This window comes from Saimiri boliviensis, chromosome 19 (genome assembly GCF_048565385.1).
Source record: "Saimiri boliviensis isolate mSaiBol1 chromosome 19, mSaiBol1.pri, whole genome shotgun sequence".
Classification (NCBI taxonomy): domain Eukaryota; kingdom Metazoa; phylum Chordata; class Mammalia; order Primates; family Cebidae; genus Saimiri; species Saimiri boliviensis.
In genome coordinates, this window is record NC_133467.1 from 26,632,887 (window position 1) to 26,650,477 (window position 17,591).

Below are 17,591 nucleotides of genomic sequence, written 5' to 3' on the forward strand. Positions count from 1 at the left end.
GAGATTATAGGTGTGAGCCAGTGCACTTGGCCAAAAAAAAAAAAAAAAAAAAAAAAAGGATATTTTTAGGTTATTTATCTTTTAGATTGTTTTTTAGATATTTAGATTTATCATTTAGATTATTTATCGTTTCAATAAATGGTGTTAAGAACACTGGATATCTACAAGTGAAAACGGGGAAAACTGGATATCTTTTCTCCATTGATTGATTGGTCTTGGCAGCCTTGTCAAAAATCAATTGACCATATATGTAAAGGTTTATTTCTGGGTTTTTTATTCTGTATGTCTATCCTTATGCCAGAACTACAGTGTTTTGATTACTGTGGCTTTATAGTTAAATTTTGAAATCAGGAAGTATGAGATTTTCAACTTTCTTCTCTTGCAAAATTGTTTTGGCTACTTGGGGTACTTTGAGTTTTCATAAAAATTTTAGCATGAATTTTTCTTTTTTCTTTTTATTATTTTTTTTAATTTTAGTTTTAGTTTTTTTTAAGACGGGGTTTCACCATGTTGGACAGGCTGGTCTTGAACCCCCTATCTCAGGTGATCTGCCTGCCTTGGCCTCCAAAGTGCTTGGATTACAGGCGTAAGCCACCACGCCTGGCCAGCATGAATTTTTCTATTTCTGAAAAAAAGTCACGGGGATTTTGACAGGGATTACATAATGAACCTGTAGATCACTTTGAGTAGTATTAACATCTTGTTTCAATCTATGAACACAGTGTGTCATTCCATTTATTTGTGTATTCTTTAATTGCTTTTATTAACATTTGTCGTTTCCAGTGTACAAGTCTTTTGCCTCTTTGGTTAAATTTATTCACAAGTATTTTTGTTTTGATGTTATTTTAAACGGAATTTTTAAGATTTCCTTTTTAAACTTTACATTGAAATGCAACTAAATTTTCTGTGTTGATTTTGCATTCTGCAACTTTGTTTTTAAATTCTAACAGGGTTTTCTGGGTGGAATTTTTAGGGTTTTGTATATAAAGGATCATGCTGCCTGTAAACAAGTCATTTTACCTCTTCCTTTCCAATATCATGGCCTAACTTTTGAATTTTTGCTAACCAAATAGATTGGTCCCAAATATGGTTCCCTGATACTGATGAGGCTGAATATCTTTTTATAAGGAAGCATTAATACCAGTCCCATAATAGCAAAATTTACATATGATGTTAGGATAAATATAAAATCCCAAGCTTCAGACCTCATGTCTGAATCTTAGGGTCTCATTCCCTGTCTTCTGCTCCTAATGAGTGCTGTAGTAGAAAATTTATGGAGACTAATTTGCTACAGCATTAAGCTTAAGCTTTTCTTTCTTTCTTTTTTTTTTTTTTTTTGAGACGGAGTTTCACTCTTGTTACCCAGGCTGGAGTGCAATGGCTCGATCTCGGCTCACCGCAACCTCCGCCTCCTGGGTTCAGGCAATTCTCCTGCCTCAGCCTCCTGAGTAGCTGGGATTACAGGCACGTGCCATCATGCCCAGCTAATGTTTTGTATTTTTAGTAGAGACGGGGTTTCACCATGTTGACCAGGATGGTCTCGATCTCTCGACCTCGTGATCCGCCCACCTCGGCCTCCCAAAGTGCTGGGATTACAGGCTTGAGCCACCGCATCCGGCAAGCTTAAGCTTTTCTATTAGTCTTTCAAATGTACAACATAAGTGATTCTTAACCTTTATTGGTTTATAAACACCTTTGAGAATTGAATAAAAACGATGACATGCCGGGCGCGGTGGCTCAAGCCTGTAATCCCAGCACTTTGGCTTCAAGGATCACTTGAGGCCAGGAGTTTGAGAACAGCTTAGACAAAATAGTGAAATACCATCTCTACAAAAAATACAAAGATTGGTTGGGGGTAGTTCCCAACTCAATGCTGCTGATCACTGCTTGTATCCTAATTGAATTTTACCTTTTCTTCAAGGTCCACCAAAAATTTCCAATTCTTCCAAGATATTTATCCAACCCACTGTCTTCTCTCCCAAAAGCATCATTCATTCATTCAATAAATACATATTGTGCAGCTTCTCTGTCCTAGACCATGTTCCAAAAGCTGAAGATGCAACAATGAACACCACAGTCTCTGTCCTACAAAAAAATTCCAGTGCTCAGCCAGGAGCAGTGGCTCACACCTACAATCCCAGCGCTTTGAGAGGTCAAGGCAGGAGGATTGCTTGAGACCAGGAGTTGAAGACCAGCCTGAGCAACATAGCGAGACCCTATAGCTCTACACGCGAGTGCACACACATGCACAAATTAGCTAACCGTGGTGGCACACACTAGTTAATCATCTACTCCTAGATACTCAGGAGGCTGAGGTGGAAGGATTGCTTAAGGACTGCTTTAGCCCTGGAAGTTCGAGGTTACAGTGAGCTATTGTCAAGTCACTGCATTCCAGCCTGGGTGACACAGCAAGAAAACACAACAGTACAGGATTATCCAACCAGCAGATGAAACATGTATTTAGGGCACACATAACACAAACTCAGAGAGAAAACATTTAGAAAAAGGGTAAGATTTCAAACGTAATAATTAAAAATCTATTTCACCTTAGTTTTTTGTTTTGTTTTGCTTTTGAGACAGTCTCGCCAGGCTGGAGTGCAGTGGTACGATCTCGGCTCACTGCAACCTCCACCTCCTGGGTTCAAGTGATTCTTCTGCCTCAGCCTCCCTAGTAGCTGGGATTATAGGCGCCTGCCATCACACCCAGCTAATTTTCATATTTTTAGTGGAGATGGGATTTCACCATATTGGCCAGGCCAGTCTTGATCTCCTGACCTCGTGGTCCACCCTCCTCTGCCTCCCAAAGTGCTGGGATTACAGGCATGAGCCACCGTACCCGGCCTAGTATTTTATTTTTATTTATATTTGGGAAGAGACTTCCATGATTTTCTCAGTGCCCAAGGTTTCTGAAGGTCTTCATCTAGTCCTGCTAGCCTAGTAGGAAAAATAATAATAATATTCTCCTAAAAATTTGATTCCTCTTTTGTTTTCTCTGATATGTATTCAGATATCCAAGAAAGAAATCTGGGAGCTGTCCCCAACTTCTTCTTCCCAATCTTCCACACCCAGTCATCTTTGTCCAATCTTTGTATTGGACAAAGATGACTAATGCCTAAATGAGAAGAATGGCCTGATGGGACAGAATGGGGTATATAACTGGAGACCAGCTAGAAAGCCGTAATACAACTGGAGATCATGAAATCTGAATTGAAGTGTAGTAGAGGAGACTGAAAGATGTGGAAAAAAAGACATGAAAAGAGGGCTATCTATGAAACTTGGAAAGTAAACATGTGAGATAAAGAGGGAGTTACTGAGGAAAGTTCCCTTATTTTTGGCTTGAAAACCAGTTAGACGGTGGTGCTATTCATTAAGAGAACAAGGCTCAGAGAAATTAAATAACTTGTAACTTAGAAAGGTAGCTTACATGTAGTGGGGCTAAAATTGAAATGGAAAGTTCATATTGTTTCAAATCTCAGAGTGTAAGTAGGGATTTATAATTCTCTTATCATCTTTTACAATGCCTAGATTGGTATTAAATGTGTATTTAAAGAACAGTATTGGGGCCAGACGCAGTGGCTCATGCCTATAATCTCAGCACTTTGGGAGGCCAAGGTGGGCAGATCACGAGGCTGATATCTAGACCATCCTGGCCAACATGGTGAAATCCCGCCTCTACTAAAAATAGAGAAATTAGCTGGGCGTGGTGGCGTGCTCCTGCAGTCCCAGCTACTCAGGAGGCTGAGACAGGAGGCAGAGGTTGCAGTGAGCCAAGATTGTGCCACTGCATTCTAGTCTGGTGAGAGACAGAGACTCTGTCTCAAAAAAATCAAAACAAAAAAACAGTATTGGGCCAGGTACAGTTGCTCACACCTGTAATCCCAGCAGTTTGGGAAGCAGAGGTGGGTGGATCACCTGAGATCAGGAGTTCAAGACCAACCTGGCCAAAAAGGTAAAACCCCATCTCTACTAAAAAATATAAAAATTAGCTGGGCCTAGTGGTGCATGTGTAAACCCAGCCACTCGGGAGGCTGAGGGAGGAGTATCACTTGAACTCAGGAGGTGGAGGTTGCCATGAGCTGGGATCGTGCCACTTCACACTAGCCCTGGTGACAGAGTAAGACTCCATCTCAAAAAATAAATAAACAAATGAATAAAAATGAAGAATAGTATTGGCTGAGAATGGTGGCTCATGCCTGTAATCCCAACACTTTGGGAGGCTGAAGCAGGAGGACTGCTTTGAGCCCTGGAGTTTGAGACCCAGCCTGGGCAAGAAAGTCAGACCCTGATTCTTTCTTTCTTTTTTTTTTTTAAGGTGGGGTTTTGCCATGTTGCCCAGGCTGGTCTCAAACTCCTGAGCTCAGGCAATCCACCCACCTCAACCTCCCAAAGTGTTAGGATTACAGGCATGAGCCACTGCGCCTGGCTGAGACCCTGTCTCTACAAAACAAAACCCCAAAGCAACAACAGTATTATTATTACTAATTCTGCTAATAACGTAAGAACAAGCCTAGCTCCCATTCACCTTTCACAGAAAGTTACTTGAAGATGTACCACAACATCAAGTATAAACTGGAAACAAAATTATGGGTGCAAGAGAATAGTAAAATTAAATCCCAGGACAAAAGTCTTGCTATTGTACCAGAGACCGGAGGAGGTCACTGAGCTTTGGGAGACCAGTCCTCACAGGGAAAACTTGGAAATCTAAAAATTAGATAGTGCAACTGGGAGCTTAGAGAATTTGGGAATATGATAAAGAAAACTAGTAGAATCAAGAAAAGATGTTATCTTGATTTGTCTCTGGCACTGTTCTTTTTTTTTTTCCCCGAGACGGAGTTTCGCTCTTGTTACCCAGGGGGAGTGCAATGGCGCGATATCGGCCCACCGCAACCTCCGCCTCCTGGGTTCAGGCAATTCTCCTACCTCAGCCTCCTGAGTAGCTGGGATTACAGGCACACACCACCATGCCCAGCTAATGTTTTGTATTTTTAGTAGAGATGGGGTTTCACCATGTTGCCCAGGATGGTCTCGATCTCTTGACCTCGTGAACCACCCGCCTCGGCCTCCCAAAGTGCTGGGATTACAGGCATGAGCCACCGCGCCTGGCCCTTTTGGCACTGTTCGTAAACAAGGGGTATAGTGTCATGACATCACTACCTTAGAAAAGGAACTGGATCCTACCAGTCCATGGGTGTAAACATTTACACAGAAATAACTGCTTATTAGTTAATATATTTCATTGATTCTAAGACTTATTTTTTCCTATTTTAACATCTCTGAATGGGATTCATCTGACAATCAATGTTGTGTCATGGTTTAATTAGTTGTTTTTTCCTTTTAGGTAGTAGATAAAATAATGATGCATCTTACAATGAATAGCACGTTGAATCTGATGAATCATGTGTACCAAGGACTGCTTGAAATGCTTCCACAATCTTCCTAACAGTTTTATGCAGTTCATGTTACCACCATTTCTGAGGCTCAAAGATGCTAAACAATAGGTTCTAGGACTGCTGTCAAGCAAGTGGCAGAGCCAGAATTGAAAATCAGGTCTGATTTCTAAGGTCATGCTCTTATCATTACCTCAGCACTTACCTTGGGTGATACAAAGGTGAATAAAAACCTATCGTTGTCCGAACAGCTCAAATCAAGGTTTAGCTCATGTGATCTTTCTGAAACCTTTCCAACTACCCAGGAAGAAAAAATCTTGTTCTCATCTATACCCTGTCAACATTTTAAAAATACCTCTATAATAACTTATTATATTGTGTAATCTCCCTGGGGCCTTGGAAGTCAGGAATATTCTCTTAACCATCCTTTTGACTCTACCTTACCGACCACTGTTCTTGACATATAGTAGAAGCTCAATAATGTTTCTTAAAAAGGAGACAGGGTCTCTGCTGCTAAGTGTAGAAGACAAGAAATGCACATAAAGCTAAAAAAGGTCAAAAGTAGTGTTGAGGAGAATTATAAATTTAAGTGCAGTAGAGTTTAAAAAAACTAATGATAGAAAGTACAAGAGGATACAGCTCAGCCAGCTTCCAGGTTTTCATACACATACACACCAGTCTGAAAAAGCTGAAAACGTCTACAATGGCTGAAATCACGCTTCTAAGGCATTTTTGAATTTTAATAAGTTACTAGCATTTATAAATTTAAATTTCACATAAAACCCATGGTATATGGATTTTCCCGAGAAACGAAGACAAATCAGAAACTGGATGCTCATTCTCCTAGAGAAATGGGTTGGATTTGAGTATCAAATTCTCTTTTCAGATGAACTTAATGCTCCCTTATCCATCACACTACCTTCCACCATTTTTTCAGGCTCAGCTTGCATAAGGTAATTTATATCTCTCTCCAGTCTAGGCATCTAGGTTTATGACTCCTTCTCTAAACACATTATTCACTGCTCTATCACATGATGAATTTTCAGGCATCCGTGTCTTTCAACTTCCATTTTGAAAATCCTTTGCTTTTTCCAAAAGCACTCCTACTCCTCCAGGGCACTGCTTCAATTCCTTTCATTAGCTGCTTCTGAGCACCCTCTCAACCGTGTCACGCAGCACTGTGGTGTAATACCTCTATTAAAACCCTTAACAGAGCGTATGCACAAGCTTCTCTCCTTCGCGCTGGCATTCGCTCCTTGAGGCCAGCGGCCCACAATTCATTCATTTCGCAGCCCCAGCTTCGAGTCCATGGCCTGGCACCTACACCCAGGCATTCAGTACTTTTGCGGTTCTTACTTCACGGCAAACGCAAGCTGAATTAATACTACGACCAAAGAAGTGGAACTGAGGTGGGTGCCAAGACTATCCCAATAACTGGTTCTCGCCGAGAAAAAGACGCGCGCCAGCATCCCAATCGGCAAAAACTACAGGGCAAGTTAGCCCCCGCCACGGTCCTGCTCTGGGGCTCAAATTCCAATTCTCGCGAGATTCAGCCTGAGAACTAGCCCTTCAGCTCCAGTGATTTGCGGGTTGGTTTCCTCTAGATTCTCTTGGTCAAACAGTTTTCCGACGCGAGCCCTTCCGGGGCTGTGCCCCGGAAGGGGAAGTGCGATCTTCGGGCTGTCAGAGTTGGTGTGTTACTCGGTGGTGGCGGAGTCTACGGAAGCCGTTTCCCCTTCACTTTCCCTGGCTCTAGAGCGCTTTCCACCTGGCGGGTGGGAGTGCAGGGACGAAGGTGCGAGATGAGCACCATGTTCGCGGACACGCTCCTCATCGTGTTTATCTCTGTGTGCACGGCTCTGCTCGCCGAGGGTGAGAGCGGCTATTTCTCAGACGTTTGATCAGTCCCCGGGAGGGAGGGCCCCGGGGTCCCTAGCGCCATTGGGGAAAGATCGCGAGCCTTACTTGCTTGGGAGGCTCATATACTCCACTCCAGGGAATCTCTGGACAACTCGTGAACGGGAGCAGGAGGGGAGTATGGAGTCTATTGGTGCGTTTTCTTTGGTCTTAGGTAGATTTCACTTGCTTATTTGTGGAGACACCTTCACATCAAGTTACAGTTGTTTTGGCTTAAGAGTCAGTTGTATTGGCCTTTGAAAAAAGTTAACTATGGGTAAATACAAAGTGAAAAGTTGGAATTCCTCTTTCTCCAACAGTAACAGCTAATAATAGGTGGTTGTGATCGTTCCAGTCATTTATTAACATGTTGCTTTTAATGTTTTAGGCATAACCTGGGTCCTGGTTTACAGGACAGACAAGTACAAGAGACTGAAGGCAGAAGTGGAAAAACAAAGTAAAAAATGTGAGTATGGCAACACATTAGAAATAGTTTCAACACGTCAAGCTCATTAAGTCCATGTTCACAGTAAATATTTTAAGAGCACCAACTGATACAGAGATGAATCTGACTTGAATCCTATTTAGAAATAGAAGACTTGGCCGGGCGCGGTGGCTCAAGCCTGTAATCCCAGCACTTTGGGAGGCCGAGGCGGGACTTTTATGCAAAATATGTAATACCAACTAGAGGGAAGTTAGGGATGTGGCAGATGTATGTTATGTGCTGTGGTGGTTCTAAAGAAGAGGGTCAGCCTGGCGCAGTGGCTTACTCCCGTAATCCCAGCACTTTGGAAGGCTGAGGCAGGATTAAGCCTAGGCGTTTAAGACCAGCCTGGGCAACATAGGGAGACCTTGTCTCTACAGAAAAATTAAGCTGAGTATAGTGGTACACACCTATATACCCAGCTATTTGGGAGACTGAGGCATAAGGATCCCTTGAGCCCAGGAGGTTGAGGCCACAGTGGGCCATGAAGGTGTCACTGCACTGCCTCCTCAGCAACAGATTAAGACTTGTCTTTAAAAAAAAACAGAAGCGGTTTCATTCAGTTGTGAGGAACCATGGTAACCTTCATAATCCTGATGGCCTTGCAGTTCCTTGTGGATATTCACAATTTGGATAGAGAATTAAATGGGGAAAGGAAATTCCAGGTAAAGGAAATAACATATGAGCAAAAATATGGAAATCTTAACATTTCGGGCATGTTTGGAGGATGGTAGGTCATTATGACTGGTGTCAAGGTAAGTGGTGTCTTCAGAGATAAGCCAAGTTTCAGTTGGGTTAGGAAGTTGAAGAGGTGTTTGAGGAGAATATTAAAAACAAGCAGGGTTTGTGACCTTTGAAATAAAGCAGGAATTTCACAGGACTCAGCTAATGTACAAGGTGAATGGTTCCTTATAGGCCTGATTTAGCTTCTCTCTTCTTTTCTTTTCTTTTCTTTTTTTTTTTTTTTTTTTGAGACGGAGTTTCGCTCTTGTTACCCAGGCTGGAGTGCAATGGTGCGATCTCAGCTCACCGCAACCTCAGCCTCTTGGGTTCAGGCAATTCTCCTGCCTCAGCCTCCTGAGTAGCTGGGATTACAGGCACGTGCCACCACGCCCAGCTAGTTTTTTGTATTTTTAGTAGAGACGGGGTTTCACCATGTTGACCAGGATGGTCTCGATCTCTCGACCTCGTGATCCACCCGCCTCGGCCTCCCAAAGTGCTGGGATTACAGGCTTGAGCCACCGCGCCCGGCCTGAATCAGAATTTGATGTAGGTTACTTTCCTTGGTACTGATCTGGTCCTTGGCATTTTAAAAAGAATACTGGTATCCAAAAAACAGTTCTTCTGAGTTGCCTTTGACCAAAAAAAAAAAAATAGTAATAATAAGCTTTCTTTCTTTTTTTTCTTTTTTTGAGACAGTTTTGCTCTTGTTACCCAGGCTGGAGTGCAATGGCGCGATCTCAGCTCACCGCAATCTCTGCCTCCTGGGTTCAGGCAATTCTCCTGCCTCAGCCTCCTGAGTAGCTAGGATTACAGGCACGAGCCATCATGCCCAGCTAATTTTTTGTATTTTTAGTAGAGACGGGGTTTTACCAAGTTGACCAGGATGGTCTCCATCTCTTGACCTCGTGATCCACCCGCCTCGGCCTCCCAAACAAAGTGCTGGGATTACAGGCTTGAGCCACCGCGCCCAGCAAAAAAAAAAGCTTTCTTAAAGGCAGTGAGTTGGTTGACTCAGGTGGTCCCTGGGCTTATAGATGTACTTATCAGTAGCTCTCCTTTTATTGTGTTACTATTGTAATATATACTAATGAAAGGATACTTCAGTAAATGAGAAAGATTAAAAGTACAGTATATATAACTTGGTTCTTGTAACAAAATTGAGAGAGTATTTACTAAGTATGAATTGCTGTGAAGTATGAGGTATTTCTGTTGTTTATGGTGAAATAGGATAAATCTTATAGAATAATTTATAAACTGTTTGGCAGAACTCTGGAATTCAGAATGCAGGAATACCAGGTCATGGACAGAAATGTGTTTCATAATAGACATCTTTTATTTTTGTCAACTCTGACATTTTTACTTCTTGCTGTCAGGTGAGATTCTGATGAATAAATGTCAACACACTGAGGTTTCATCACAACCTCATGAAGTTTGAAAAACATTAGATTAATTTATCCCTAAAAAATATTTATCTAGTCTCAGTCTGGTCTGCTAGAAGTCCAGACTAATGTTTATAGAATTGTCTTATGTTTCTGTTCTCTAGCCTTCTGTCTTTTTATTGCCCTATTTTTTTATTTTTATTTTTATTTTTTTGGAGACAGAGTCTTGTTCTGTTGCCAGGCACTAGGCTGGAGTGCAGTGGCACGATCTAGGCTCACTGTAACCTCTGCTTCCCAGGTTCAAGCAATTCTACTGTCTCAGCCTCCCAAGTAGCTGGGACTACATGTGCACGCTACCATGCCCAGCTAATTTTTGTATTTTTAGTAGAGATGGGGTTTCACCATGTAGGCCAGGATGGTCTCGATCTCTTGACCTTGTGATTCGCCTGCCTCGGCCTCCCAAAGTGCTGGGATTACAGGCATGAGCCACCGCGCCCGGCCTATTGCCCTGTTTTTTATGCAGTCATGGTTAAATGCTAAGTAGATGTGTTATAGTCCTGGAGTGAGAAAGAAATATTTTTGTTTCTTTGTTTAATAATAATGATAAAGACTAAAACATGAAGTGTTTTCTATCCATTTTGTCTTTTGAAATGTTATCTTTATAACATTTTAATAAAAATGTTTATTTTTATTATTATCATTTTTTTGAAACAGGGTTTTGCTCTGTCAGCCAGGCTGGATTGTAGTGACCCAATCATGGCTCACTTAAGCCTTGACTTCCCAGGCTCCTGTGATCCTGTCACCTCAGACTCCTGAGTAGCTAGGACCACAGGAGTGCTCCATCATGGCTGGCTGATTTTTGTAGTTTTGTTAGAAATGAGGTTTTGCTATGTTGCCCATGCTAATCTCAAACTCCTGAACTCAAATGATCCTCCCATCTTGGCCTCCCAAAGTGCTGGGCTTACAGACATGAGCCACTGTACCTGGCATAAAATGTTATTTTTAAAACATTTTAAAATGTGAAATTTGATGTTTTTTTAAATGATCTTTCACTAGTATGTTCATTCAAAATATTTCTCGCTCTCTTTCCACAGACATGATGTTTTATTTTTGAGACAAGGTCTCGCTCTCGCATCTGCTGGAGCACAGTGGTGCAAACACGGCTCACTGCAGCCTCAAGCTACCGGTCTCAAGAGCGCCTCCTGCCTCAGCGTCCTGAGTAGCTGAAACTACAAGCATGTGCCACCACACTCGGCTAATGTTTTAATTTTTTTGTAGAGACAGAGTCTTGCCATGTTGCTTAGGCTGATCTCAAGTCTCTTAGAACATACATATAATGCACATATACACACCACACACACACACACACATACACACACACACACACACACACACACACACACACACACCCCATGTTTTATTTTGGCCAGCAGAAATTTCATTTGCAGTATTGGAGTCAAATTGAATTTTACAACTCTTGGATAAAGCAGTGATACCAATTTTGCTTTTATATCAATTTTGCTTTTAGAATTCAGGGACAGTGGCTCACGCCTGTAATCCCAGCACTTTGGGAGGCCGAGGCAGGTGGATCATGAGGTCAAGAGATTGAGACCATCCTGGTCAACATGGTGAAACCCCGTCTCTACTAAAAATACAAAAAATTAGCTGGGTATGGTGGCGCGTGCCTGAAATCCCAGCTGCTCAAGAGGCTGAGGCAGGAGAATTGCCTGAACCCAGGAGGTGGAGGTTGCAGTCAGCCAAGATTGCGCCATTGCACCCCAGCCTGGGTAACAAGAAGGAAACTCTGTCTCAAAAAAGAAAAGAATTCAGGGACAAACTTCACGTACTAAGGGAAAGTGCTGTACCTGCTAATTCTTTTTAATGTAAGTTTTAGAAATAATCCCTCTACTGTACTGTTTGCTATTAGTATACTAAGATAATAGGGGTAACAGAAAATATAAACTAAGTAAAAGTAATTTTTGACTTCTCCCTAGTCCATTTACAGATAATTAAGGATAGTAAAAATAATATTATAAATATATATCACACTATTTTTCGAAAGCTTACTGTTACTTAATCATGATAGTAATTGAAATGCATCAGAAAAATTGGTCTTAGCTTTTTTTTTTTTTGAGAGACAGAGTCTCACTCTGTTGCCCAGGATGGAGTAGGGTGGTACTATCTCGACTCACTGCAAAATCCAGGATTCTCCTGCCTCAGCTTCAACGTAGCTGCAATTAGAGGCATCTGCTAAAACGCCCAGCTAATTTGAGACAGGGTTTCACTATGTGTTGGCCAGGCTGGTCTCAAACTTCTGACCTCAGATGATCCGCCCACCTCAGCCTCCCAAAGTGCTGGGATTATAGGTGTGAGCTACCTTGCCTGGCCGGTCTTAGCTTTTTTTGCCTCTCCTGATTTTCCTGCAGTGTGCATATATCTATCTTGACCAGGCGTCCCCAGACTTTTTACACAGGGGGCAAGTTCACTGTCCCTCAGACCATTGGAGGGCTGCCACATACTGTGCTCCTCTCACTGACCACCAGTGAAAGAGGTGCCCTTTCCTGAAGTGCGGCAGGGGGCCGGATAAATGGCCTGAGGGGGCTGCATGCGGCCCGTGGGCCCGTAGTTTGGGGACGCCTGATCTTGACACTTTACTGTAATTGTCATTTGATTATCTCCCCTGACTAGATTATTCTTTAGAAGATAGGGATCATATTTTTTTCATCTGCCTGAAGTTACTTAGGCAGCCAATAACTGAGTGAATAAATTTCTACCTTCTGTCATAAGAGAATGGAGTGACAATTAACCCTAGTTATCTGAGAGAGGAGAATTTGAAAATGGTGCTTTCACACTGGCTAAGGTAATCATCCTCAGCTGATAGTCTGTTTTCATTATGATTGTATCAATACAATTCTTTATGGGTATTTGACTAATCATGCTTATAATTATTGTTTCATTCTTAGAATATTGTGCCTACTTTTTACCATCAGTAGCTGTGAGAGCAGACCAGTTAGCTTAATCGTGACCATAATCAAAGTCAGTGTGTAACTTTCTTATAAGCTTCTTTCATCAGTTCATCTGTGATAAAGCATCCTTTGTTTCTTCAGTATAATGAAGTTAATTTTTACTGTGTTACTATGTTGTTTACAGTGGAAAAGAAGAAGGAAACAATAACAGAGTCAGCTGGTCGACAACAGAAAAAGAAAATAGGTAAGATGAGATATCAAAATGAAATTTGGGTTTTCTTGGAAAAAAATTCTTAGATAATGAAAATATAATAAAATTATTAATAGTGATAGCTCATGTTTCTGTTATTTTTATGGTTTATAAAGCACGTGCATACTTTATCACACTTGATTCTCACCCATTTTGTGAGGTGTACAGGACAAATTTAAACAGTGCCTCTATTTTTGCCCTTAGCTTTTAAATTTTGAGTTTTGTAAAATGACAGTTGTGGTTTTTGAACATGGCTTAGGGCTTTTGGCACAGTTTGTAAAAGCATATTGTTTTTTTTATATCTGAGATGATTATTTCCACTTAAGTCTGAGTTACTTGTGTTCATTGTTTCCATGGCTTCTTTTTTTTTTGAGACGGAGTTTCGCTCGTTACCCAGGCTGGAGTGCAATGGCGCGATCTCGGCTCACCGCAACCTCCGCCTCCTGGGTTCAGGCAATTCTCCTGCCTCAGCTTCCTGAGTAGCTCGGATTACAGGCATGTGCCACCATGCCCAGCTACTATTTTATATTTTTAGTAGAGACAGGGTTTCACCATGTTGACCAGATGGTCTCGATCTCTTTTTTTTTTTTTTTTTTTTTTGAGACGGAGTTTTGCTCTTGTTACCCAGGCTGGAGTGCAATGGTGCGATCTCGGCTCACCGCAACCTCCGCCTCCTGGGCTCAGGCAATTCTCCTGCCTCAGCCTCCTAAGTAGCTGGGATTACAGGCATGCACCACCACGCCCAGCTAGCTTTTTTTTTTGTATTTTTAGTAGAGACGGGGTTTCACCATGTTGACCAGGATGGTCTCGATCTTTCGACCTCGTGATCCACCCGCCTCGGCCTCCCAAAGTGCTGGGATTACAGGCTTGAGCCACCGTGCCCAGCCATTTCCATGGCTTCTTTACTGAGAATTGACTAGTGATGGAAATCCACCAAGGGGTAGGAAATTTCTGCTGAGTAGTTTTGATCTACTTTGAGAAATAACGATCATATCATATGCTTTTACTTTTTTAGTATAACTTAGAATTTAATTCTGTTTCTGAAAGACAATTTATAAAAGATTATATACAATTTGTTTTTATATGTTATGACATTTCTTGATTCTCAAATCAGGAGAAAAAATTGTTGTGAGATTGTGTATTTGTTCCAGAAACTGTATCTATATACCTAGGTCACTGTTGTTACAGCCCAGGGGAGAATTCCATGAGATTAGACTATGCCAATGTCCTGTTCTGATTAAAGTTTTTCAGTTATTGTAAGGATCCCAGATATTTTTTAAATGGTCTGTTCATTTAAAAAATGTTCACGGCAAAATGCTATTGAACATTTACTTTATATGTGTCAGTTAATCCTAAAGGCATTGGAGAAACAAAGTAGAAAAATATTCTATTTTTATAAGCTCTGTTTAGAGAGGGAAAATAGACCAGGAAATAAATGATTACTGTTTGTTAGCTTGTTTTTTTTTTTTGAGACAGAGTTTCGTTCTTGTTGCCCAGGCTGACGTGCAGTGGTGCCATCTCGGCTCATTGCGACCTCTGCCTCCCAGGTTCAAGCAATTTTCCTGCCTCAGCCTCACGAATAGCTGATATTACAGACATGCACCACCACACCCAGCTAATTTTTGAATTTTTAGTAGAGACAGGGTTTCGCCCTGTTACCAGGCTGGTCTCGAACTCCTGACCTCAGGTGATCCATCCACCTCATCCTCCCAAAGTGCTGGGATTACAGGGATGAGCCACTGTGCCATCTGAGAGTCTTGAGGAACAGAAATTTAAGGAACAACGGAAGTAAAGTTCTGAAACAGTATTGCCAGAGAAGTTGGAAAGTAGTAGTGTGACAGAAGTTGAGAGAAGAGTTTCAGCGAGGAGGAAGGGCCTGATCGATGATGGTAAGTATCTAAGAAATGGAGGTTATTAGTGCTTTTAGCAAAACTGGTTTCAGTGGCATGATGGGGGACAGAAGCCAGATCATATAGATTAAGGAGATAATGCTGATACAGGTGAGGGGACGGAAGGCAGCAAAGCACACTGCCATGTGTGTACCTATGCAACAATCTTGCATGTTCATCACATGTACCCCAAAACCTAAAATGCAATAAAAAAAAGAAAAAAAAAAAAAAAAAAGGAGATAATGCATGGTGAGGAAATGAAGACATTGAACGTGGACAACTCCTTCAAGTACCTTTGCTATAAAGAATAGGAGGGATATAAGAATGGAGGACAGGTTACCCTCTGCCTTTAAATTGGCAACACAAAGTATCTGAATTCAAATGATTTTAACATGGAGTGCAACCCTGAATTGTTTGCTCACCCAAAAAAAATCTCATCAGAAGTTATAAGAAATAATATGCCGGGCGCGGTGGCTCAAGCCTGTAATCCCAGCACTTTGGGAGGCCGAGGCAGGTGGATCACGAGGTGAAGAGATCGAGGCCATCCTGGTCAACATGGTGAAACCCCGTCTCTACTAAAAATACTAAAAATTAGCTGGGCATGGTGGCGTGTGCCTGTAATCCCAGCTACTCAGGAGGCTGAGGCAGGAGAATTGCCTGAACCCAGGAGGCGGAGGTTGCGGTGAGCGGAGAGCGCGCCATTGCACTCCAGCCTGGGCAACAAGAGCGAAACTCCGTCTCAAAAAAAAAAAAAAAAAAAAAATAATAATAATATTTATGGCCGGGCACAGTGGCTTACGCCTATAATCCTAGCATTTTGGGAGGCCGAGGCAGGTGGATCACCTGAGGTCAGAAGTTTGGGACCAGCCTAACCAACATGGTGAAACCCCCTCTCTACTAAAAATACGAAAATTAGCCAGGCGTGGTGGCGCATGACTGTAATCACAGCTACTTGGGAGACTGAGGCAGGAGAATGACTTGAACCCGGGAGGCAGAGGTTGCAGTAAGCTGAGATCGTGCCATTGCACTCCAAACTGGGCAACAAGAGCGAAACTCTGTCTCAAAAAATAAAAAGAAATAATATTTATGAAGAGTTGCTTATCAAAATCTTATTAGAAATTATGAGATGTAATATTTATGACGAGTTGCTTGAAAGACAATCTATCCATTCTCTACATTTGTACATTTTAATCCTAGATTAAGTCAGACCACAGAAATTGTTAGGCTTATGAAAAATTCAGCCACATGTAATATAACTTGTAGTACTAGCATGGAATATATTTGAAAACATTATCTACAACATTCTGAAGCTTGACTGAGTGAGATAAGTATCTCTTTTCTTTTTGTTTTGTTTTTTTGTTTTTGTTTTTGAGACAGGGTTGCCCTCTGTCACCCCAGGCTGAAGTACAGTGGCATGTTCATGGCCAACCCCAAACTCCTCCTGCCTCAGCCTCTCCAATAGCTCAGACTATAGTCATATGCCATCATGCCTGGCTAATTTTTAAGTTTTTTTGTAGGGTTGGGGTCTCTCTATGTTACCCTTGAACTCCTGGGCTCAAGTGAGCCTCCTACCTCAGCATCCCAAAGAGCTGGGAATACAGGTGTGGGTTACCACATCTGGTCTCTTTTCTTCAAGACTTGGATTTAAATATGAGAGGAAATTTTTGAAATTTAATATATTTGGGGCCCTGAATTTATACATTTATTGTAGGCCTTTTTCTGTGTTATTTGGATTGGCTGAGGGCCTATTTACTCTGTGGTCAGAATGGATGTAATCATTGCTATTTATTCCAATAGTAGCAATTCCATCATTGTTTATTCCAATAGCCGCAAGAAATGTAGCCTCCAATTTGGAGTATTCCTTTTCTGAATTTTAATTTTCCCTTTTGCTAGTCACCTTGGAAAAGAAATCATTCTAGAATATAAATGTATCTTCTGCATATTTCCAGATTATTGTCTCCATGAAATTTCCTGAAATTTCATAGAGGTTGTATTCCAAACGTTGACTACTTAGAGAATGCATAGTTTTTTGTTTTTGTTTTGAAACAGTCTCACCCTGTCACCCAGGCTGGAGTACAGTGGCATGTTCATGGTCCACTGCAGCCTCAAACTCCTGGGCTCAAGTGATGCTCCCACTGTAGCCTCCCGAGTAGCTGGGACTACAGGGCACACTATCATGGCTGGCTAATTTGTAAATTGTTTTTGTAGAGACAGGGTCTTGCCATGTTGTCCAGGATGGTCTTGAACTCCTGGCCTCAAGCGATCTTCTTACCTCGGCCTCCCAAAATACTGGGATCTCCCAGCTAGACTCTGGATTTTAAGCTCATCCTATCAACTGGCTGATAATTTTAGACTATATGCCATTTTAGACAAATTGAAAAAAGGGAGAAAATGTAAGAGAAGGATAACTGATTTGAGACACCTAAATACAATCATTATGTTATACTTGCAAATTAACTGATTGGCAATTCCCATTGATGTAATATAAGCATATATATTAATGTATAGAGTTAAGACATTTAATACCAGAGGTAATTTTTAAAAAAAATTCTGAGTACAAAATATACAATATCCCAGATGTTTTCATCATCTTATTAAATGATATTGAGACAGAGTG

At 41.5% G+C, this 17,591-nt stretch overlaps 1 protein-coding gene across 2 annotated transcripts in view; it reads left to right on the top strand.

Moving 5' to 3' along the window:
• Nucleotides 1-7,037: 7,037 nt before the first annotated feature.
• Nucleotides 7,038-17,591, top strand: part of TMCO1 (transmembrane and coiled-coil domains 1) — a 29,712-nt gene continuing 19,158 nt past the window's right edge. The window contains exons 1-3 of one of the 2 annotated variants that reach the window (XM_010338682.3): nt 7,038-7,259; nt 7,672-7,749; nt 13,020-13,079. In XM_010338682.3, coding sequence (XP_010336984.1) covers nt 7,190-7,259; nt 7,672-7,749; nt 13,020-13,079 — 208 coding nt within the window. In that variant the 5' untranslated portion in view covers nt 7,038-7,189. The remainder of the gene's footprint in view (nt 7,260-7,671; nt 7,750-13,019; nt 13,080-17,591) is intronic. The other variant, XM_010338681.3, reaches the window with a different exon arrangement.